We start from the raw sequence: 25,386 nt of genomic DNA, 5'->3' as shown, positions 1-25,386 counted from the left end.
TATTTCCAGCTCTGCCTTCTCTCACATCCCTACTACCTCTTTAATGAAGCTTAATACCATTTGTTAGAAATAGTTATATACAGATGGAGATTTTCTGCTGGATAATGATCACATTGTGCTAGGTTCTTTCCTTTAATGAGGAATGCCCAAACTTAAACATCTTCTTGATTTTAGTTTGAGGGTGTCTTTTTCCGTGCAATGTTTATTTATTTTGCAGCATATTCTGTAAAGTATGCGCTGCTCTTAGTGCAGCTGTGTTCTTCAAAGACTGATATTTTTCACTGCCATGTGATGACGTACAGCTATGTTTTGTTCTGAATAGAATTGTGGTAATTCACCAGAAATCAATTGTGTGGCATCACTGTGGTGTAATCCCTACCCAAGTGTGTGAAAATTGGTCTAATAGGGGAGGATCCTCATGTTTCATTTCACTCACCTCTCTTTCCTTTCAAGATTTTTAGGAGAGTCTTGCATCAAGGCATTTGCCGCAGTACTTGAGTCCACAGGGTAAACAGAGGGGACAAAATTGCAGCAAGTCGTTTAGGCAATTAAAGTCATTTAGGTTACAACAACTGAAGAAAACCATAGAAATCACTTTATCAGAGAAGGTGAAAGGGTTTTTGTACATGTTTTTTAATAGCCATTCCTTTTTCTAACACAGAATGAATGATACAGAGAAAAGTTCCTTGTACTGTATTTTGCAGGAGTTCTGTTTGGCAGTATGCAAGTATTTGTGTGTTTTCTTGTTACTGTTTTGATTTTATGTGAGAGTTGCATTTGCATTCCTGAGTGTCTTATATATACAACCAGCTTGTAGTGACTTTTCATCTCCCAGCAGTCTCAGTTCTGAAGAGTTACCACAATGGCTGCTGTGCCTATTAATATCTCTTCCCCTTATAGGTGAAAGGTAGTTCTCAACATTATATTTACAGTCAACAAAAATGTGTTAAAAATTTTTACCCAGAGGCAGTGAAACAAGTAATGTTTTCCCCCTCCTTCACATGTGTTTGATTTTTTATGAAATAATACTGATTACTGACTTTTTAAAAATGCTGTTGAAACTGGCAGGGGGGGAATTCTATGGAATTCTTTTTTTTTTTTCTCCTCCTCCACATATACTTCTTGAGTTGCCTGTTTCTATCCAAAACCTTCTGGTCTCACCAATTGCAGTAAATTCCCTGAAATAAACTTGCAGACAAAGAGTAATATTGATATTGGTATAGCTCTTGTTAGTCTAGATCTGCATGGATTTTACTGATCCATTTCTTAACAGGTAGTTAAATCAGTCTAACTTTTGTTCTGCTGCTGCTTTATGTGCAGATAAGTTTCATCTGTTCTCATTTTTCCTTCCATCTCCCCCTTTCATTTAGGAGCTCCTAATGGTAGTTATTTCAGTATCAGTCACTATATCAGCCAGCTGGTCTGTCAAAGATACCCTTTTCCTATTGGGTGGGCAAGATTTTTGATTATTTTTAACAGGCAGGAAAGAATGGGTTTGACAACAGCCCTCACTTCTCTCTGTCCCTACCTACCTTCAGCCACCAACATTCTTTAAAAAAGCAGCTTATTAAGCAAGGTTCTATGTATTTTGGTAAAGAAAAGGTCACACTGCACATGGAATAATTTTGCTTAGTTTCAGGCCTTCAATGCTTTCTTTGGGGCTGTCACATCATTTTTCTGTCACTGTATGAGCAGAGCCAAAGCTGGTTCTGTGCAGGTTTGAAATTAACTGTGTTGTTATGTGACAGGAGAAATGTCACTGTGAGGAACACTGACTCTGGCAGCTTGATCAGATTTGGCATTTCAGTAGTTTTTAGCTCTGGTTGACAGGATTTTATTTTAATTGTGTGCTTAACTTTTCTTGGCCTTCTTGAATAGCAAAAACCACAATGAAAAAGGACAAAAGGATTATCTGATGTTTCTAGAAGAGTTAAATGCTCTTTATTCCTGCATTGAAGAATTTATAGGAAGATAAACAAACATCTGAGCAACTGCTGTGAATGTCAGAAAATACACTGGAGATTTCAGCCCAGAAGGATGGTGATGATCACTGACCACACCTTACCTCTCAGTGTGCTGAATTTTAGATGCCCAAATACAAAGGTATTTCATGACTGGATGTCTGTAAATTTTGGCTAGGTTTTGTATACCCTTCAGAATTTGAGCCATTGCACATCGAAAACTAAGTGTTTAAAACATCTTTGTCTCAAACATTTAAATTTGCAAGATAAGGTTAGAAGAATGCTTTATAACATTGTTTATTTTATTAAGAATTTGTGTGCACTGAAAGCACTGAAATACCCCCAATTATGAAGTAATTTTAGGGAAATGAATGCACTTGAAGTGTACTAGTCCTGAGACAAAGATGCAGTAGGTTTCTATAAAAGATACCTGGCAGAAAGGTGAGAGATTGTTTTTCCTACTGCACCTATTGGATGTTTATACTCTGAGTTTCATTGCTTGTTGAAGCATGACTGTGTAAAAAGCCACATAGGCTATAGCACTCAAAAAGTAATGGTATTTTTTCTCTTTGGAATAAAATAAGAATATATGTCATTTTTTTCAACATAACTTTATGAAAAATGGGTAAACAAGTGCGTTCTTTCTTTGCTTCTTTCTTGTTGAATGGCCTTTTCTCTGACACTCTGCAGAAGGTTTCTACCAATTTATAACAACTTCACAGTTTTTGCATTTTGCCTGGGTTTGTGAGCAGAGTCCTAGATGACAGCTTTTCTATGTATGCTCTGAAAATACTTCATATTTTGAGTTATTATGATGATATCCTTAACTGCAATTTGTGCTTTTTAAGGAAGGACAGGGATTTTTTAAATGACAGTTGTTCTTGGATGTTATTCATTGCACACTTTGGAAAATGCCCTGGCTTTGAGAATTCACCTGCTTATTGCAGTAGGTGTCAGTTTTCTACATCCTGTCTTGGTTTGTTTGGGGATTTTTTTCAGTTCTTTTTTTTTGTTTGTTTTGTTTTTGTTTTTCTGGGGGGTGGGGACTGTGCTTTTGATTTGTTTTGGGTTTGGTTTGGTTATTTCCTAATTTGGTGAATGGGGAACTTTTTTTTTTTCTGGCTCACCTCTGACTGAGAGTTATGTGCATACCTACTTCTTAAGTATTAAATGTATAAACAGACCAAGCTAGCTGCCTGGTTTTGTCATGTCACAAATGGTTGTAGAAAGTAACTTGCTTTGTTGCTAACCTAATTTATTCTCATACCAATTTCTATGTTTTTCTCTGATTCAAAAAGAATGCAGTAACTGGTAAAATTGTGCTGTGCTACAATGAAGGCTACCTGACCCACATGACCCAATACTAAATTAAACTTGTACCCAAACATAACTGAGAAACCTGCAGCTGGGTAGTGGTGAATAATTCTAATTTTCTTTATCAACTCACAAGATTGTCATGTGTTCTTTATCATTGTAGTCAACTTCGTGTCTTGTATCACACCTCTAATACACGATATGCACCTGGCTGTTTTATGATGTTATAGGCATCTTTGAGTTTCTATGCTGCAGAATAAGAACTAGCTATTTTCTCAGGCTTTTGCTTTTATTAAATTAGATAATAGTACAAGTTGTTTTACATTGTCTGGGATTTTTTTTTAGCCTTGTTTTCATTAGAAGCTATTTACAAATAGTCTTTTGCTACTGTTTTTAATGTTAAAATTAAATAACTCAGTTTTTTGGTTTGATTGTCATTGAATATGTTTTTTTTAAAATATTTATCACAAAATACATATAACTTAATGTCAATGCAAGGACTTTTTCTCTGTGAATTTGTAAGAATGCTTTCAAATGTAAAACCAATTGAGTTGTGGCCTATTTGAGTTGTCTTTTGAGAAATGCCACTAGTATTAGGTGCCAGTACTGGACATAAAGGCAGTTAGAAATTTGAATAAAAACTGTCCTCATCATCTTTTCCTCAGTGAAGGCTTTTCTGTAAGTTTCCATCTATTCCCTACAGTCTCAGTTTCATATAAAGAACATATAAAATATCTGTGTTTTCTAGCAACTTAAGCAAAGATCTGGCACAAAGATTTATGAAATGAGCACTTCTTCCCATGTCTGTGGCATGATGATTTGAAACATAATAAAGACTAGGGAAGTAATACCACTGTTAATTGTTCCTTCTGATTTATAGTCACTTCACATTGCAGAGTAGACAGTGTATCCTAGGGTCCCATTTATTAGAGTGAAAGGATCCAGTGGAACATGAAACAGAAATATGGTCGCATAAGAAAAATGTGGGTTAGAGCTGCACAGCTTTTGAGGTTAAATAAAATTGCTTATAAAAATGTAATTTAACTGCTGGTTTTAAAACATTTTTTCAGTTCAACTTTCACAGTTTCAAAACACATTTTACAGTTCAACTTACACCTACAAAGTAGGAGAATATCACGTCTATTACTGAGGAAAAACAGGTAACAGTGAGACAGTAGTAGAGAAGAGGGTGGAATCTGAATCCTGTCTCCCTTTACTTCATTATAGTTGTTAAATTTACCATCCATTCAGCAACAAAGCAGTCTATGTTTCATTTCCTTCTCCAAAAGCTTCATGCAGAAAAAAATCCACAAAAGTACTTAAAGGCAGATTTGTAAAACTAGATTTTAAAAAGTAATTATTTTTATGTGATATAATCCTTTTGAGTGTTTAGTAATGGCATCACTTAGATGATCATGCATCTTGCCCATTCTGCAGCAAATAAGGAGCTCTTAAGTGTTGTAAAGTTCTTTTGCCTTTTTTCCTGAAAGACAGTATAGTCTGTCTGTGCAGACTGAACTTAGAGATTTATGTTTCTGTTTGTTTATGTATTGGTGTTCATAATCAGTGACTGTCTTCAGACTCAGTTGTGTAGATTTAATTAGATTATGTCTCTCCCAGTTGAGGAAGTGTATAACTAGGTTACTGGTTTGGACACATTTCCCAAGGTGGGTTCTTTCCTGTATTGCAAATAGCCATGAAATTGTTCCTGTCTTGGCTAGAACACTGCTGTCCAAGGAAATTCTGCTCTTAGCTTCTTTCAGCCTGTTGCATTTTCAGGGGGTCAGTGTGGCTTACCTGGGCAGGAACCATGACAGTACCAAAAGCTCAAGGTGGAGTTCCTCTGTCCTTACATTACTGTGATCAAATGTTACTGAGCTTCAGGCTCCTTCACTTATTTTTCATGTTTGTTCATTATCTGGCTTGCAGTTTTTGTGGTATGTGAAATTGTTTCAATGCATTACTGTAATTTAGACTTTTTACTCATGTGCTAACTTAGTTTTGTTCCATTCTCATCTCTTTGTCTACACAGTAAGTGCTTCCAAGTACTGTTCAAATCTACCTTATGTGTGTACTCTGGGCTCAAACTTAGTGGAACAGCAAGAAGAGGGAGTTAAACACTCCTAGTATTGAACTTTTTTCCTGCACAGGAGGCTCTGACTGAGTGGAGTCACTTTACAGACTTCAGGAAGGGGAAACAACAAGTTGCCCTGACTCAGAGATGTCCTCAGGACAAATGCTACTTGGCAGCAGTTAACATAGTTCAGGAAGGGAGGTGGACAATGCAGAAGGGCATTCGAAAAGAATATTTAAACATACAGAATTTAGAATAGTCTGCAATAGTAAATAATAGAAATATTAATGTATCCATAGAAAAACAAGCAATATATACAATTTTACTGCTTTGGATTACTTAGAGAAATTGGGTTTGAATCTGTCTTTCCAATCAATGCATTTTGAGTACAGCTAACAGTAAGTTATGGAAAACTATGGATATCAAAAGCCAAAAAAAAGCAACTACATTAACAAGACCTTTTGTATTAATATATAAGGTTCGACTAAAAGGATCTTGTTTTGTCCTTTATTAATTCTGTGTTTGAATTTGTAAATTTGAGAATTCTCAAAATTCTCACAATTCTTCTAATTTCTCCAGTAGCTTTTAGTACTTTTGTATTTATAATCATCTGCTGTTGGGTTTACATTATCTCTGGGCAGTGGCTGCTTTTGTTTGAAAGAGGAGTTGCAAATGTCAGAAACCATACACTGGAAAAAACAGGAGCAGAAGCTGTTGTGTTATCTGTTAATTGGATATAGAATAGAAAGGTATTTCTGTTCTTCCATTTTAATGTCTTGTTTGTGCTGAGCAAAAAGTGCTCTACAGCCTTGTGGGTTATGTTAGAAGCTAGACGTGTGGCCTTTCACTGTGCACTGAAGTGTTTTATGTAGCACAGTTAAATAGCCTTGAAAAACTTACTTTTTGGCCGTGAAGATGCAAATATATCCTGAATCATGGAAAGTTATAAGCTTACCTTTGTGAATAGCCAAGATGGACTGGTGTTCTATTGTTATCTGACTTCCCTTTTCTTTCTCACACATAGAATTTTTATCAAAGCTGTGAGAAATACGCTGTTCTGTTTCAAACAGTACAAAGATGCCTGAATTACCAGTTGTGTATACCAAAAGATGCCACGTGGTGACTTCCACATAGAACTGCACAGTCAAGCCCATAGTACTGAATTATGCATGACATTTTTAATGGTGGAACAAAAGGAGTAGCAGAAGGAAATGCTGCAAAGTACATTCTGCCTTCACTGGTTATTAGGCACTAGTGTATATGCATGCAAATCCCAAGATACTCTTTATTGAAACTCTGGTGCTGTGCTATACAAATCAAAGCTGTATGAAAGCCATACCTAATGAGGGAAGAATAAATAACAGAAAAACTCTGACACAGGGAAGTGCAGAATGCATACCAACTTACTGTACTTTAGAGAGTGAGAAATAAAGTTCTTATATTTGGCTGGATGCTGAAAGTATCAGCTAGTGTAAATATTTACTGTACAGTAATTGAAAGGATTAGTCTTATTTGTTAGTCCACGGTGATGATGCCTCTCACTGTCTATTCAGTGAAAACTGGGAGAATGTAACTAAAATTATTTACAGAAGAGCAGCTGCATTTTAAGAGGCAGCTGCATTTAAAGTCAGTTCATTGAAATTCCATACCCTGTTGATTTTATTGCTTACAGGGTATCCTGTATTGAAACCAAATATGTGGTGTGTGAAAGTAGAGACTGACTTAACAGACCTGCTCTGTAGTTTTTTGAATATCCAGAAGGTTTTAATAGAAAACTTGGTAAGGATTCTGTTTCAGTATTGATTTTCTTCCCAAACGCACCAAACCTTAGACTAGGCATTTTTTGAGCCTTTTGTAATAGTATTACTAACATAGATCAAGATAATTTTTCTAGGCCAGAATATAAAAAAATTGAAAATACTATGTTGTAAAAAATTACTTCTGCTTACTTGACCATTGCTGGTTGTTGAGAAGAGATTGTTGCTTGCCAGTGCTGTCAGGCCTGAAGCCAACACCACCTTGGTGATACCAGGATGCTCCATCCATCCATCCATGATGCTTTATTGTTGGCTAGGAAAGGACCCACCACGGGACTCCCAGTCCTCCTCACTGCAAAAGCAAGCTTGTCTCTTCTCATATATAGACTTGACCCTACAGAGAGGTCCCCACTACACCTATCCCCTTACTGTGGAGTTCAGCCATTTCTCACCAGCTCTCTCCTTACCAGCAGAATCCAACAGTGCCTCGCAGTACTGTCTGTAACATCTGCCAGCTGCTTATGCTGTTGCCTGTCACAAACAGCAGTTTCCTGTGTCATGGTCAGTAGTTTCCCATGTGCTGATGCTTTGCTTAACCTCAGGCCAGGCCCTGATGAGTGACCTCAGTGTTTGCCTGCAGGCCAAGAACTGGTTTCTTGACCATTGTAACCACCCCTTAAAAGATTACCCATTGCACAGGTATGAAATGGTGTGTATTGCTGGAGGGACTTCTTGGGAGAACAAAAAAACTCAAGAAGTTTATTGGTCCTTCTCTGGAAAATTGAGAGTGTAAAACTCTGTTCCCAAGTGGACTTCACTGAAATCAAATGCACCAAAGTAACTTCTTCACATCTTTTCCCCCGAAACTGCAGAATTTTATTTTTTTTTCAGTGTTACAATGCTATAAGTTTTGCAGAGTAGACAAAGTTGCCTGAGACCCTGATACTTAATGAAAAAGAGAAATGAAGGAAAACTTCAAGAGTGAGCTTCCCAGAGAGAAGCAAAAAGAAACAGGTTACTAACAGGCCAGGCTTGAAAATACTTGAAAAGGTAAAAACATTGCCACAGTCACAGTGCTGCTTTCCAGATATGCAAAGACTGGGGGGAAAAGAAAAAAAGGGGGAGGAAAGTAATTTTAGTATTTTTCAGTGCATGAAGACTTAATGTTAAAGGTTATTCTGTTATACTAAGCTCTGTTGTATTGCCAGCAAGTATTACTGTATCACAGGCAGTTCAGTGCAAACTTGATTATTGGTATTTTGATAGCCAAACTCTAGTAGGTCTAACTCAATTTCAGGCTCTCTAGCATCTTCCCATTTATAATAGCCAATTTTCAAAGCTATGATGTGTTATTACCATTGGTAATGCTACTGTCAATTCGTCTTGGCTTCCCTGCATGGAGTTTATTTTTATTTATTTCTTTTTACTGCAAGTCACTGTGTATACTCAATTGGTTGCTATTTTAACAAGATCTCTGGAGAACTCCTCAACGATGATGCATGTTGAGAAAAAAGCCAGAAAGTAATTTACTACCAAGCAGATACCAAATGAGTGGGCAAGAGTCCAGAGCTGAAAAACCTTAAACATAGGAAGAGTTTGTTAGCATATGCTTGTGCCACACTTAGAACGCATAATGAGAACAAGATGAGAGGCTAAGTCGTTATCTTACTGGGGTCAGTAGCAAGGTTTGATATCAGAGAAGTGATCACTTTGTCCGTTGTGTTACTTGTGGGTTACTTAGATACATTTCTAGAATTGCAATTACGATGAATATTTTCCTAAAAATGCCTCTTGAAATATTTATACAGTATTTTTTAGAAGTATAACTTTGTCCCAAGTTTTCATCTTATTTTTTTTACCTCAAGACATTCAGGTTCATCTGGGTAAGAAGTACTGAGAGTAGTAGACTGCTTCCATATGTGCTCTCCAAAGACAAGTGCTCCTCAGTGTTTTATGTTCCTAAGTATAATCTTGATGGGTTGTAAATGTTAAATATAGATGGTGTTTTGAGACATACACTCTTCTCTGTTTCCAGGTGGGCCATGCACAGGTACAGCTCATGCCTCGTTAACCACACCAACCAAAAGATCTTGCGACTCAGGTACGTGTTTTGCGGGATCAAGGAATTAGGTTTTGCATTCTATTTAGCAGTTATAGTTTCAGAGTAAAGGGTAGTAACCATACCTTGCAAATGCCAAATGGAAATAAATATTGTTGCTTTGCTGACAGAAATGTACATATAAAAGGATTAGTATGGCAGATAGTTCACCTGAGAATCCTGTTAAACATAATTCTATAAATATACTCTGTTTTCAGTTAATCTTTGTAAAAGCAAGACATACAGGAGTAATCAGTTTAAGTCTAATGATTGTGACAGTGTTCTGGAAATCCTGCCCTTGAAATGAAGAGTATTGAGCAGAAAACTGTTTGGAGTACATTGACTTACCCTGATTGAACATACAGTATAGACAGCTGATGTTTGCATTGAGACTAAATTTTACCTGCTTTGGGTTCTTTCGATGCCTTTATTTCTACATGCAGGATATAGATGAATAATGTCTCACAGAGCTGGTGTTAGTAGCAACATGTTAGGTCATTGCCAGGTGGAAGTTGCTGCTTCTGCATCAGATCTGTCCTGAAGAATCACGTGTGCACTCAGCCAAGTTACCTGCACTGGATCAGGTCTTCTCCAGGCTTTGATTTTGTGTGGATTAAGGAGAACTCACACAATCCGTTCCACCAGTACCACTCTTGGAAGCCATACCTCCTGTGGAAGGGGTGGGTGTGTAGGTAGCGGTAATGTTCTAGCAGTCTGTGTTTCCAAAATAATTTTTGCCTATATTTGCATTTATGTGCAGAAAGGTAGGGTATTCCTGTTTGAGTAAGTGCTCTTGCTCTTTAAGGAGTCCAAGGGAAATTTTCTCTGAAGTCATTCTTTCAAAACGTGTTTCAAGTTACTGTTTGTTGAGCTGAACTGTAGTTATTCCATAGGTGGGTGTTGTTAGCTTGCAGCAGATGTGTGGTGATACAAGTTGGCTTATTCTGCAGTGAAGGGAGGTTACTGCATTACCTTGCTCTTGGTACAGGTGCGGACTTCTCAAATAACACATGATAATCCGTGGCAATGCTGTGTGTGTTGTTTGCCAAAGAACTCTCTGAGTTTGGAACTGGAAGATAGTTCTCCAAAACAGAAAGACTGGATTTTCTTTTCTGTGTAGCCATGGAGGTATACCTAAACAAGATGGAATGTTTGCCACTATAGCCCTTGCAAACTAATCTGCTTTGCTTGTGGTATTACTGAATTGTATTTTCTTTATCTGTTAGCTGTTGTAATGTTTAGCTGGTTTTCATGGAAGAGTAATTTCAAAGCTTGCTGTGGTGCTATAGATACAGTAAACTGAGAGTCCTGTTGGAAAATTTTTTTGTGTGTGCTTAGCAAGAAGAAATGAAAGTTTGTTATTTGGACTGTCAAATGGCACCAGTAAAAGCTCCTTGGAGTAAAGCAGATGAAACTAGGAGACAATGAAAAATGTCTGTTACATGTTTGGCTAACTTTGCTCAGTAGTTCTCTTATTTTTGATTTGTGCTTGTTTGGTCTGTACATGCTTGTATGTTTTCCATTTAGTGTGTTTTGCAAGAAAATGAGGAGATGACCTTAATTTGATACCATAACTTTAATGTTCAGTCAACTAAATCTACTGATTCTGTATTACCTCATTTTCCCCTGAGGTTCTTACATTATGTGCTCAGCAATCTACATATTATCTTTGTAGTGCCTTACATGAATAAACCTGGTACCACGAGTTACTTTTCTTTTCCAGATCCTGAATTTTCAGCAAACTTTCATTTTTAAAATAAATTACCTTCTTGTCATGGGAATTGACAAGAAAACATTGGCTACAAAATATTACCCAGAAGTGCTGTGACATCTTCAGGCATGAGCAGCATGCCATGTAGGTGAACATTTGTCATGGTTTAACCACAAGGCCAAAAACATAGCCCCATTAGCTACTGTGAAGAAAATTAACTCTATCCCAGCCAAAATCAGCATGTTCTTTCACACTAGAATCACTTCCACTTCCTAGGAAGCTACTTAAATGGTGCAAGCAATATTTTTCAACACTACACATTGTTCATAAGCCTATTTTCTGTAGGTATCCTACATTTCTTCTGCTTGGAAGAGCTTTGAAGAAAGAATGTTGTGTTGGATTTTATCTGTCTAATTCTGTTCACCCTTCAAGCATAGTTTTTCCCTTAAGTTCCCTAAATCAGCATTTGAGACAGAAAATTAGAAATTTGACCTACTTATCTTATATGTAAGTTTCCATCAGGATATTAAGAAAGAGACAAAACTTTCATATTTTATCAGCACGAGTGTAACAATTGAAGAAAGATCAAAACAATAAATCTGCCAAGGTACAGGAAAAGTTCTCATAGAGAAAGAAACAGGTTTTACCTAATGCACTTGTCAACCTGCATGCTGTAGAAGCTGTTCCAATAAAAAATAGTATTATGACACCAAATAGTGGGGGTTTTCCTCCTGTTTGCCGGTATCATCACTGTGGTAAAAAGTATTTCTATTGCAGTGTACCCACAGGACAAGGATTATAATGAAAAGAATGAATAAAGCCTTGCAATCATTAGTTTGGATGATGCCTCAAAGGTTTTGAGAGCCGGCAGTCTGAAGATGCTGTAGGAAGACAAATAGGACTGTGTGGTCCGGTGTATAGCTTCTTATGTATTTTGATTTGTTTCTTAATGGTTGGGTAATGTGATGATTGATGGCAGGTACTGTGAGGCTTGCTCTAGTCTGCAGGGCATCCACATCCCATTTGTATCAGGTGCCTGTGTTGGGAAAGTGCAGTACCAAGTACATACTACTCTTGTTTTTCTGCTCTACAACTTTAATGATGATTTACTACACAACTCTAAACAGCCAGATTTTATAACATTTTCATGCAGCTTAAAGAAACCTGGAAAAAAACTGATGGAACTGTGTGAGTGTGCTCAGTTAATTTTTAATTGTACAGTAGAGAAGGTGGTAGAAACAGGCAGATAAAATGTGGTAATGATACAATCAATTCATACATTATATCCATAAAGTTGGTGAGGTTTTAAGTACTTTGTTTCTCAGTAGCAGTTCATGAGAAACGTGCATCTGTATAGTTATGTAATATTTTGTATAGTTGTGTGTGTAGATAGCTCACATTTTATGAGAACATCTGTCCCGATTGGTGTGGTGGTGTTTATATTGTACAAGATGAGTATCTCTCTCTTTGCTCTATGTGTTTTCTAGTTTAAAATTCGAGTCTAGAAGATGGAAATAATTCTTTCACTGCTTGAGTAAAGTGGTTAAACAGGTCCTTTTTGAAGTTTTGAATTTATTGATGTTCTTGTACTAAGACATGTGCTTACTTGTAACAGTGCCAGGAATCCAAATGCTTTGAGATTGAACCTGCACAATTGAGAGGACAGCCTTTGAGGAGTTCTAGGAAGATGAAGTTGTGGAAATAGAAGTAAACAGATTTTCAGCCAGAGCCAAAACCATGAAATCATTATGTTAATATGATCATTTTTTAAATCAATCTCTATGTATTGAGTAAGGACAGAAGGACCGTATACACCACTAATTAGATTTTCTTTTTTAATTGCTCCAAAGTGTTAAGCTCCTGAGCAAAAAATACACAAAAGATTACTGAAGGGGGCTTTATAGCACTAAACCAACTTTGAGGTCTGTTTTTCATTGGTGTTTCAAGGGACTATTAAGGTGCTCTTTAGTGTTTTGACTTCTGGAGGGCATTGTGTTGAAATCCAGCCTTCTTGGATCTCTCTCACCAGCAGGAAAGTGATGATAGAACAGCCTTTGAGCAGCATAATAAATCACCCAGCCCTAGCAATAATAGTGCCCATTAGGGACGCTCTTCCCCCTCCCTTGGCTGAGTTTCCAGCTGTACTAATAGAACAGCACATCAAGCAAGGCTGTAAATAAAAGTTACAACCTAATAGGTGGGTGCTGAAGTGGAACGGAAGGGAGCTGAGGCATGGAGGCCTTATTGCTGCTCATCAGCAATTACAAACAGGATGGAGCGTCTGGGACTGGCACTGATGCGGCAGGAGCTGATAGAGGCTGGGAGATGACACCATACCATGATCAGATGATGTATGTTGATGGCCTTTTACTGCCTCAGCTTATTGCCTAATTCTGTGACATGCTGGATTATCTGTTCTGTGCTCCCGTATCTATCTGGATGGACAGATTGGTTTCCTCTCCTCCTGCTTATCTAAGAGCCTTCTCGAAGTGTTATTATTATTGTAGATTAAAATTCTCCTAATGGTAAGGATCATAATAGTCATAGCTGTAAACAAAATTAAGGACTTGCTCTAATTGTGTGATTTATTTCCACTATTACCTTTCTCAGCTTCAAAAAGCTACCCTTGTTCATTAAAAATAGTGGATATGGTTCACCTGAACTTTCTTTTACACTGAAGGCATCCCATGCATTTTAAATTAATTGAGTTAGTTGGAGAATCCAAAGTGATGGGTTTGGGGTCAATACTTCAAAACGTTTGTTAAAAGTCAGCTATAGCTGTGATGATCCTTGCCTCTTGAATTTAAAAACTTCAGCTGTTCCTGGGAAGTTTTATAAGAGCTTGTTAGCACGCAATAATTGCTAATATTCTTTTTGTAAAAAAGTCTTTCTTGATTTTTATCTGTTGCAGTCTAGCACATTTCTGTGCTAGACATCTAAATCATCTCTTTACTAAACTGCAGTGGAAAAAATGCCTTGAATTTTAGTCTATATTTGCTTTGATCCAAAGAGAAGTTTTGCAAGCGTCTTCATAGTTCATACGTTAATCACTCATGCAGTTTACTTTTGCAGTGAATTTTCTTCCAAGTAGTGGTAAAAACAGAGCATTCAGAAATGAAAAGGCGTGCAGCAGCATGACAGCATATGAAAACAGTGACTCCTATCCCTGCCTATTTGGTACGGCCAGGATAAAATAAATAAATTATTTTTCTATCATCTTACAGTATTAGGACAGGAATACTTTTATCTGCCTGTGTTGAAGTACACTAAACTGAGATAAATGGAAACTTTTTACAGTATTACTTTGAAATGAACTTTCATACTTAGTGGCTCCTACGTGTCCCTTTTCTTTGCATTGATCATCCAGTGAGGAAGCTAGATAGTTGAAGTGGCCAAAGGGATGAAAAATGTATCGTGGCTGTGAAAGCCCTCTTTCACATGTTGTATAGATAAATTACAAATACTTTAGAGACAATGTTTTGAAGACGTTTGTAAACCATGCCAGTAATTTTTATTTAGGATTAATTCATTTTTCTTATCAGTCTGTTGAAGTCATTCTTGAAAGGACTGATGGGCTTAAGAAATAAAATTACTGTTGTGGAATAAGATAAATAGATGAACATGATAGCTTACATGCTTATTAATGTTTCCCCTTTTATAACATTGTATTCCCCAAAACCACACTAACTCAGATCAGTTCTCTTAAGAGCATGCGAGGCAGTCGAACATGATCTCCAAAAAAGAAAACTCCTTTAAAAAAACAGTATAATAATTGAAATAATAATAAATTGTAATAAAAGGAAAATAGCAAAAAGGACAGAGAAATAAAACCCAAAAAAAAGAAGTGATGAAAATGAAAAACAACTGCTTGCCTCCAATTTTTGCCAGCCAGTTCCTGAGCAGCAGCCGCTGGCCAGCTTTCCCCCCAGTTTGTATGCTGATCATGACACCATAAGATATGGAACATCCTTTGGACAGTGGGGGTCAGCTGTCCTGGCTGTGTCCCTTCCCAGTTTATTGTGCCCTCCAGCCCCTCTCACTGGTGGGGTGAGGTGAGAAGCTGAAAAGCCCTTTACTCTGTGTAAACACTGCTTAGCAACATCTAAAGCATCAGTGTGTTATCAACATTATTCTCATCCCAGATCCAAAGCACAGCACTGTACCAGCTACAAGGAAGAAAATTTTTCCAGTGGAAACCAGGACACTACCTCATGCAGAAAGTGGGATTTGGTGTATGCTGGTGTGAGTGGCAGAAATGTATAATAATTCAGGTAGATTTTGGTTATTCAGAGGTTCATAAGTTGTAAGAATCAACCATTTTTTCCCTTGTGGGGAGGAAACAACCTTAACCTAGTAAAATAGAAGTAAAAAGCAATAATCAAAATCTCTCTGTGGATGGGGAATAAGGGCCTCCTGGCCCCCTGTGCGACCTCCCAGCAGGAGCTCACATACGCACCTCTGTGTATCTCATAGTTCTCTCAGCTGTCTGAGGCCAGTCCAAGTTCAGCATCCTAACAGAAAATGTCCTCCAAGCACTTAAAACTGTTATTCCCACTATCTTTATTTATCCTCTCAAATCACCCAAATTCATCTTGTTTTATCTTGTGTAGTTCAGATAAGCCCTTGAAACTTGCTTTTTCATTCTTCACCAAATAACCCCTTTAAGACTTTCTAGTTTTGTGTAAATCCATTCCTCAGCTTTCACTTGTCTTTATCTTTTTGCTGCTCTTGATTCAAATTTTTCATCTGTTTTCATTTCCATATTCTGAATCCCATGAAAAAGAACAACTTGGAAGAAAATGTAGTAGGGTCAATAGGACAGGATGATCTCTCGAGAGGAGTTCACATTGAATTGTCAGCCAATAGGAAAATAATTTTGAATGTCAAACTAAAGGTACCAGATGTCTGGGTTAGCTGTGTTAGGCACACAGCTAGTATAGCTGGCTGATTAAGGGCAGAGATTTTTCCCCTCTCATTGGCACTGGAACAGGTACCCACAGAGCCTGTGAAGTCTTAGTCTTTGAAAATTTTTGCAAATGGGCTGGACCAGGCCCTGAGCAACCTGATCCAATTCCTTTGATGTTTTACTCTGCATCAAGCAGGAGGCCAAGACTGCATGACCTCCAGAAATCCCTTCCAACCTAATTTTTTTCAGTGACACTAATGGAAAACAAATATGATCTGAGTGTGTAGAGATACTTAGTGTAACCTTCAGTAGCATTCATAGCACTTAATGAGAACTGAGGTCTGGAAGTACAGACAAGCATTTAGTGCCTCAAGCACTGCCAAGGAGAGCCAGGAGAGAGACTCTTGGAAGGGTGGGAGAGCTGGAGTGGTCAGTGCAAAGGAAAGAACTGGGAGAACAGTCCATGCAGCAATATTCTCTTGGGCCATGAGCAGGGTAAATGACTTGTGCTTTGGTAAATGAGACACTCCCGTCCTGAAAAAACGTGTGCTGCTGCCCTCAACATTTTCGCACCGCATTTTCTCTGTGGGTTGATGTTTTTCAGGCTGCTTGGTGAAATCGTTGCCAAATACAAAACGATGCATTTAAAATTGTCTTTTAAAATTCAGATATTACCACATCTTTTTACCAAAGTCTTAGGGAATTATGATGGATTTGTCTTCAGTTTTTGGAAACGGAAGAGGAAATATTTTGTCCTTTATGTATATTTTGCTTAAAATGAAGCAACTTTATCTTGATTATTTTTTTAGTGGTTTCATGCCATGTTTAGTTCTCAGAACTCTCAAAATCTCTATGATCAATTACGTGACCATAGACAGTAGGTATATAGTTACTGTGAAAGAATATACAATTATTACCTTTACTTAACATTGTGCTTCCAACAGCTCTGAATTCCTTGTTCTATAACCAGAGACTGCTGGAAAAATGGCATCTCACAACTTTAAACAAAGCACATCTCCATGAATTTCAAAGGTAAAGAAATCAGGGTTATACATCTTGCATTTCTCACCCACACTCTACAAGAACAGGATTTGGGGAGCCTAGGGTTTGCTTTAATTTTGACAATATGGAGAATGTCACAAAGAATAGTTGAGATCATTGACTTGAAAGACCTGACTCCTGTCAGGCTGAAGAATTGAATTGATTTTACCTCAGCAGTCAGCAACTTGATGTGATCTGTTCAGATCAGACAGCTTCCTTACAGGTACGCTTTAGCAAATGAGACACATAATTCTAAATTTAAAATTACATATTTTAATTTATAATTTTAAATTTGTTATTTTCATTGCACTGGAGATATTTTTAATGAAGTCAAGCATTAAATAACTGGCCCGAAATATACTTGAAACAAATAGCCACTTACATATACTTTTTAAGTCAATTTTATTTTTTTACTATTTTAAAACACTTGAACCTTCAGGGAGCTAATCCATGATCCGATTCCTGTTGTGCTTTTTGACATGAGAGCAGTGCTCCACAGATTTCATCTGACTCTTGGTGAAGGTCTTTATTCTGGCTAAATATTTCGGTGAGCATCAGACAACTTCTAAGGGCTAGTTTTCAGTATTTTCATTTAGATGATATTTTTCATAAGGACTTTAGAAATATATGAAAATAATTTTAGAATCTTTTGGAAGTATTCTTTACTCTGTTGAACATACACAGGGAAAGTGTATCTTCCTACAAAGTGAGGAAGTTGTTTGCGTGACAGTTCAGTGAACATACAAGTGATGTCTTTTTCCTGTTTCTGTTCCAAATTATTTCCATAACATGAACTTTGACGAATAGCTAATAACTAATGAGGCCAACATCTTGGAGCAAAAGATGATTGAAGAAGAGCTGGATGTAAGATACAAGACAGTGCATGTACTGTTGTATCCTCCAAGTTTCATGGATCTGTTCTTCCTCTCTCTGGTCTTCGGTTCAGATTGGTGTAGAAGCCCCAAACATCTCCTTTCCAAGCAGTAAGAACTGCCTAGTAAACCAGCCTGACTTCTGGTGGACTGTAGACACCAATCAGATGTATAGGAATTGTGTCCTCTGCCAGGGCTGGTCGTTTCCTCTCCTCCCCCGCCCTGAGAAAATTGCTAGAAAAAGTAACACAATCAAAATACAAACTGATTCTTAAGCTTTATTTAAGGTAATGGAATTAAAACCAAGTGTACTTTGGATTAGCTGTACATTTCAGAACCTTCTCACAATGCATTTGGGAAAATTTTTATCAAAATACAAGAGTTCTTAGGGTTTTTTTTCCTTGACATTAATCAGGTACAGTCCTTGGAATTATAGTCTCTCATTGCAAGATTTCTGTTGCTAATGACATCACTGAGATTTTGCAGTTAAAGACAAATCAGTTTTTTGAAAGATAAATATTGATAAGTATTTTTTTCACTGCTAGCAGGCGAGAGTTCTTTACAATTCCTCTTCTGAATATCTCTCTTAGCCTTGGAAAACCCTCATTATACCAATGGGGGAAGGGTCTACTAAGGAAAACTCAGTGTATGAGTGAAAAATAACAGAGCAAATATTTTCTATATAGAACTGGTTTTAGGCTATTAGTTTGAAGAATTACTTTCCTGAATACTGTATACCATCTGATTGATGAGGACATAGCTGGAGTATACCACAAGGATTTGGAAGCAGAGCAGCACTGCTTATTTATGCACACTGGAGCTGACTAGCAAATATGAAATATTTATAGCATTATCTATTCTTGTTAATCCAATTCTAGAAAATTTCACAAAGCATAAGAGGGTTCTCATTAAAGTCAGCAAAACCAAAACTCTGATATTGCTGAATGCTTTTAAATTTCCCATTTTACCAGAACCAGTGCAGCTTATTTGTGTGTATTTCTACATACATATTCAGATATGTAAATAGGCATATTTGAGTACTACTAAGTAGTCTTCAGGTGCTGTGGAATGGCCAGGATGTTCATGATTTGTCTTCATAGCTTCTTCATCATGTGTATTACTGTGTTATGACTTTTTTCTTCTTACTTGTGTCTGTTCTTCCTTTTAGCTATTTGTATTGTGTGCATTATCCCTTCACTTAATAATCCTGTTCTGATTATTCAGGCCACTTACGATGTCATTTGTTCTCCAGCTTCAAGTGTCACCAGAATCAGCCTTTGTCCCTCTCCCAGCCCTAACCCTGTGCTGTTAAAATACATAATTTAGTAATGAGAAAAGAAGTTCAAACTGACACCATAAAACATTTTTTTGTGATTTTTTTTGAGTTTAGTGTTGTGGCCCTTTTTCTCTTCTGGCCTTTTCAAGGTTCATTCTTTATAATAGTCTGAATGTATGGAGATGAGATGCTGCTTGTGAGCCATTAAAAAGCCTCCACCAACAACCTGAACAAGCCTCCCTTAGCATCCTAAGAATAGTATCAAGCTTCTACCCTGCATCAATTGCCCCCAGTAATCAAAACAATGGGAATTCAGTCTTGTGCCTGTACACACCAGCAGTCACTGTGTGTGTATGGTGTTGCTGTCAGCAGCTGTTTTTAAACATGTTCTTCAGGTGTTTACCCTTGGAGCATGAGCTGAACAGCAGGCCAGGACTGTCCAACCTGTTCTCTCTTCACAAGCTCATCTGTTGTGGCTCTGGAGGTTTACAGATTTCTCCCATGGGTGTAATCCAGGAAAGGAACCCCACTCACGTAGCTTTCTAAACAAACAAAATCCTTCTGTCAGCCAGCAGCAGTAGAGGTGGCCGTTGCCTTAGGAAATGTTCTAACTAATTGAAATGCCCAAAGTTAATCCATCAAAGGAACTGTACAGTACAGGGGCCTGAATACATTTAAATATGTGCTTGTTTGAATCAATCTGGTATATAAGTAAAAATGTTGGAGAAATAAATTAACATTTCTATTAACTAAAGTCATGCTGACATCAGAGAGCATGGGGGAAGTAATGCAGAAACTTAAATATAAAACAGATGTAGTATAGGAGCCTAAATATGAGATGAAAACTAATTAGCTTTTCACGTAATTTAACAATTACGAATTTTATTGACAAGAAAGGATAATAGCCATTTTCACACTTTTTCTAATTATAGCTTAGCTAAAATGCATGCAGGAGCCTATGTAGTTCGCTATTTGTCATACATTTTCAACATGCATTAAATTAGTCGCTTCTGTTTCATTAGAGATGGGAGATAGCCTCATTAGGTTACAGTGCAGCACAGTACACTTCCTTTTTGACAGGTGATAGTACTGACAATACAGGTTTAGAGAACAAAAAACGTGAATGCTGGGAAAGAATTAGTATATAATTTTTAAATTTTATCTTCCTATCCACAAACTCTAACTTTCTTAGAGTTAAGAAAGGCCGAGGGTGGGAGAGAGGTCAGGAGACTGATCCAACCTCCTTACTCAGAGCAGAGTCACCTAGAGCAGGCTGGGGGCCGTGTCCAGTCAGGTTTTTAGTACCTGCAAGGATGGAGCTTCCACAAACCCACTGGGGGAACTTGTGCCAGTGTCAGGTCGTCCCGCCCCCCCCCCCCCCCCAGTGAAAAAGCATTTTCTTATGTTCAAGTGGAATGTTACCCAAAATGTATGTATGGTTATGCCTCTACACTTCTCTGTTTTCCTGAAATCATAATTAATACTCATTCAGTCACATACATACATACATGTATATGTATATCCTCTTTCCTAGCAACACATGCCATGTGTGCCAGCTCTCATTTTGGAGAAATGAAGCCATGCTATTGTTGAACTCAAAAATACCACTTACACCCAAAGCAGTATACATACTAAGTTCCTTTTTTTTTTTTCTGTTTTGGTTTTTTTGTTGTTGTTGTTTGGTTTGGGTTTTGGTTTGGGTTTTTTTTATTGTTCATTAAATCCAACACTTCAGGTTGTTCACTGTCTGTAACAGAATCCTTTTTCTTATCTCTGTTGCAAAGGGGTGAGGTGAATTTTTCTGTCAAGAGTTCGAAGCATATCAGTAATGCACATTTGGAACATCTTGCAGCAGTTCTTCCAATTATGTGTCTCAAATAGCTAGGCTGAAAGTTGGAGGGTTATTGTGGGTTGTTTTTACTCATTAGAGCTGGAAACAATTACTGTTGCATGGTTGTGGTGATGGATGAGAAATAATAACTTATGTAATGCAACTTACGGGTGTTATTTATAGTCTCCAGTGTGATTTCATGGAGAGCCTCCTGAGGCGAAGAAGCGACTGATGGGGTGTGAGTTCTGTAGAGACTGTTCCCATGTGGAACATTGTTTAGGGACATTGAGTTTTAGTGCAGTTGCTTTTAAACTCTATGGAGGGGAAAAAAATAAATCGGTGAAATAATGATGCTAAGGGCCCTGCAATGATACTAGAAAGAGATTGTGTGGTTAAATATTACCAAAGGGCTTATGTAAGATATTTTTGAGACATCTGTCTGTAGTGTTTAAAAAAAACCTGAGGTGAATTCACAAAAGAAATGCATTTCTTATAAGTGTGGGTGCTTCCAAAGAGGTGCACAGCCTTGAGAGGCAGTCACGATTGTGTGAGAAGACAAGATGTTCATTTCAACGAAATATCAGAGTTTCAGAATAACATTTTCCACAGCACTATACAGCAACAGGGAGGGATTGAGGTGGTCACAGTTGTCAAACTTGTCTTATGAGGTGTTAATCTTGAATTTCTGTTTCTTCATTAGTAGTCAACAAGCAAAAGGGTTTTGGAACAACTATGTTAATTTTAGATTCATTTGAACTAGAGAGATTATTTTAAATGATGATTCTGGTAAATGTGATAGGGAAGATTTGTATAGAGGCAGTTTTCTCTAGATGAAATTTCTAATGCATAATCAACATGCCAGGGAGTTAAGTAATCCCTCATCTAAGAACAGAATAATGAATAACAAAAAAAAAAAAAAAAACAAAAAACCAAAAAAACCCAACAACTAGAAATTGGCAACAAGCTACTGCTCAATTCAGTTAATCCCTGTTACGTAGTTATTGTCTGTGACCATCCAAGTTTCTTCATGGACAGAGGTTTTAACAGCTTAAGCTGCTTCTAAAATAGTTTCAGAGGAGATGGCAGTAATGTTTGAGGGTTCATTAAAGGCTGCTTGTTCTGGTGTTTGCACAGACAGCTGAGATCATAAATGCCAATCTGTGTGATGGGTTCTTGATGATAAGAAAAAAAACCTGACTGAGTGCCTCAAACGCTGTCATGAAACCAGAGATTAAACAGATTCATCTTCTTGAAGCAAACAGCAGCAGAGGAGAGATCCTCTTTTTATTACTCTTCACCCATCTCTTCCATCCTTCCTCCTTCCCTGTTAAGTTTTGTTAGCCCATGTCTCTGTTGGGCCTAGAGCACCCTCCCCCCAGATGCCATGGAAGAGCCATCATGATTGTTACTGAAGCCATCTGCATGCAGCCTGCAAACTCCTCCAAGGCAGCAGAGTAAGGCAGTGGAATTCAGCTCAGGCACCATTTATTTGAAAAATTTTGAGGGGAGAACATGAGTAATGAAGATGAGAACAGTGACAGTGAGGAACAAATGTGAGTCTCTGTCCATGACATAATAGTTTTAAGAACACTGCTCTACTTGTTGATTCCAGACAAGCCTCCAGTTTCAGCCTTGCCCAACTGAACTTCTTTGTTCTCTCCTTTCAAATGGGAGTTTGATACACAATGAGAAGGATCTCCACCATTAGATACTAGTTAGAACAATACTTGTTTCTTAACTCAGAATTAAAATTTCAGTGGGAGAGTGTCAGTGGCAGTTACTCTGCTGAGCAGTTTCTTCCTGAATTTTTGGGGATTTCTCATCCTTATTGTTCATTTTTACAGAGAAGTTTTATGGTTTTTGACCTCTGTGGGTAAAAGAGCAGCATTTTTGTTTTTCTCTCACGCTGGGTATTTGTTGGTTTAGGTGTAATGCTAAAATGCAGGTTGAGCATGGAAAATGTTTCTTAGAAGCAAAAGAAGTAGTAATTGTTGAATGAACCATCCTTCTGAGGAAAGCCACTGTCAGTCACTGGCTGAGAGAATCCTCTTCTCTGTAGCCTTTTTTGGTTGTTTGAAGGTTCATACTGGGAATTTACTCTTGATTCTAGTTGCAGCACTTCAGCCTTTATTCCTAGGGGTTTTTTCAGCTGCACTCCAGGTAGTAAAGCTATGTATGACAATTTCATTTTGCTGTCAGATCTTTGAACTTTAATGTTGCAAGATTCCAGGTGCTGGAAGACGTATTTTGTGTCCTGTATTGCTTGTGTCAGTATCATGAAAAGCAACATGATCTGGAAGAAATGCACGCAGGTCTGACTCTAAAAGGTCCAGTTTCTGCTCTGTGCTTTCTCCTCGCTCATTGTACTTGCCCATGGGAAGATGGCAGTATGTGTGCTGTGGGTCTGGTTTGTGATGAGTATTAGCTTGTGGACTCATGTTCAAGGCACTGGGCAATCAGTGATCAGAGAGATGGTGCAATCCCTGAGAGCCAGGCTGAGTTTACCTCAGTGCTAAGTATTCTAGTTTATGGCAGAAAGATACGCATTGTAAAAAATGAGATATCTCTAATTTGTATGATACTGACTAACTCATGTTGATATTCAGTTAGTCATTACCAATTAACAGGAAGTGTGTAATTAATTATTTTCATTTGTAGGACTACTAGCCTGACTTGAGGTACCTATTTTTCTCATTAAGGCATATGGTTTCATTAACTTATTATACACTGGTTGTCTCATACCATGAATCCCTTATTTGGACTTCAGGATCAGCAGACCACTGTGGTTTCCATTGGCTTAATTCAGAATGGCATCTTTGCTTCTGAGAACTACCAGAATGGCCTATGTTTCCAGAAGCAAAGATGTGTGGAGGCAGCTGTTCCATAATGGCAGTGTATCTGTTTCTTTAGTAATGAATAAACTGCAAATGATGTAGATCTCCATCTGGGGCAACAGGGTGGACTGGAGCAGGTTTTACTGAATGCTGAGTAAGACAGGTCATAGTACAGAATCTGCCTGTTGGAGGGGGCATCCTTATACACTCAAGGCTAGCCTGGTGTTCTAGGCACTCTGAAAACAAGTGTCCATGGGACAGGACTGTTGACCTTGGAGTATGAGTCAGGATCTCTGTTCAGGGAGTCAGGCAGTCTGTTCAGAGGGTCTTTCCCTTGAACCATTTTCTCCAGAGATTTAGAGACAGGACTAGTTGTTCCGTAACTGTATTAATGCATTATGCACCACTTTCTTTTCCTTGCCAAGGCTCCTGCACAGCCAAGCATGCAGAGGTGGAGTACGTTATGTACTGAATGTTAGTTTAGGCCTAATATATGTATTTTGTAAGGTGTAAATTGTAATCTATGACACTGATCAAAAAGGTGGCTGTCTTTAGGCACACGTCAGATAAAATCATTGCAGCTTAATAGAAACTTATCACCTGTATATAGTGCAGAAAGCAGTCCACTCTTCTATGAAATGTGAGATACAGAGGCTTTGTACTTGTTGTAAAGCCAGGCACATTTTCAGCATATTTTAAGAGCAGTATGACAGAAATAAAGTAGGCCCCAGTGAGGCAAGGTGTATATTTGTAATGGCTGTAACATTGGAGTACAGCAACTGGAAAAACACTGTGACATAAGGGCTGAAACACAGGTAAGAAATGCGAATTAGTCTGTATTGCATGTGAGGAACCAGGGGAAGTTAAGAGAGCGTCCCCGACGGGAGAAGCTGCCAGGTATCCCAAGTCTGACTCCTTCAGGTATTTACTCAAGGAGAGCCATGATGTTGATAAGCAGTGGCTCAGGTGAGATAGCTGACATAACAAGGTTATGGACAGCGTTGTATCCACGGCAGTTACCTTTTCCTGCCTAATCCAGGACAGCACAAAGCGGACGTGAGCAATGGAGTCTTAGAATAATGGTACAGACATGTTCAATAGGTTATCATCCTGCCAAAAAGACAGATTTAGCCTGTTATTTCTTGGATTAATGTTGGTTCAAAAGGGATTTAACTCAGCTAATGGGTTTTTTTTTCCTTGCTCACCATCATGCAGTAGAATACTGACTGATTGCAGTAACATCTTTCAGCAGCTCCTTGCAGCACTACAACAAACAATTTAATTTTTAGTACAGTTGGGATTAGATTTATTTGCAGTTCTTAATACAAAGAAATACACCACTGATTCTGCTGTGCACAGATTTGGGAAGGGAAAATCTCTTTTCTAGGCTGACCTGACTTGGACTGCAGAGCAGTAGATCTACTGAAATGTGGTGCCTCTGACATGCCACAAAAACAAGGCTTGGACATCTCACAATTCTGTCAGTAATATACATTCCATGTGCTACTCTAGAACCCTGGAAAATACACTCTCCATTGTAAAAAAAAAAAAAGGAAATACTAAAAAAACACCAGCACTACGCTACCTGAAGTAAGACTGTTGTAAACTTTAATTTCTAAAGGCTTTCCACACACTATTTTCTTAAAAGCTGAAATTTATGAAGTGATTAATGCAAACAGTATTCTGACTAATACTGCAAAAATGGCTGAAC

General features: G+C 37.9%; 1 protein-coding gene across 3 annotated transcripts in view; it reads left to right on the top strand.

Moving 5' to 3' along the window:
• ZFAND3 (zinc finger AN1-type containing 3) overlaps window positions 1–25,386 on the top strand; it is a 136,167-nt gene that overhangs the window by 90,379 nt on the left and 20,402 nt on the right. For all 3 annotated transcript variants that reach the window (XM_042022939.1, XM_042022940.1, XM_042022942.1), the window contains exon 5: window positions 9,142–9,207. In XM_042022939.1, coding sequence (XP_041878873.1) covers window positions 9,142–9,207 — 66 coding nt within the window. The remainder of the gene's footprint in view (window positions 1–9,141; window positions 9,208–25,386) is intronic.

The sequence above is a fragment of the Corvus kubaryi genome, unplaced genomic scaffold (assembly GCF_017639235.1).
Source record: "Corvus kubaryi isolate FWS band 111438036 unplaced genomic scaffold, C.kubaryi_AGA036_p1.0 37232, whole genome shotgun sequence".
Taxonomy (NCBI): domain Eukaryota; kingdom Metazoa; phylum Chordata; class Aves; order Passeriformes; family Corvidae; genus Corvus; species Corvus kubaryi.
This window is presented reverse-complemented; position numbering and strand designations above follow the sequence as displayed.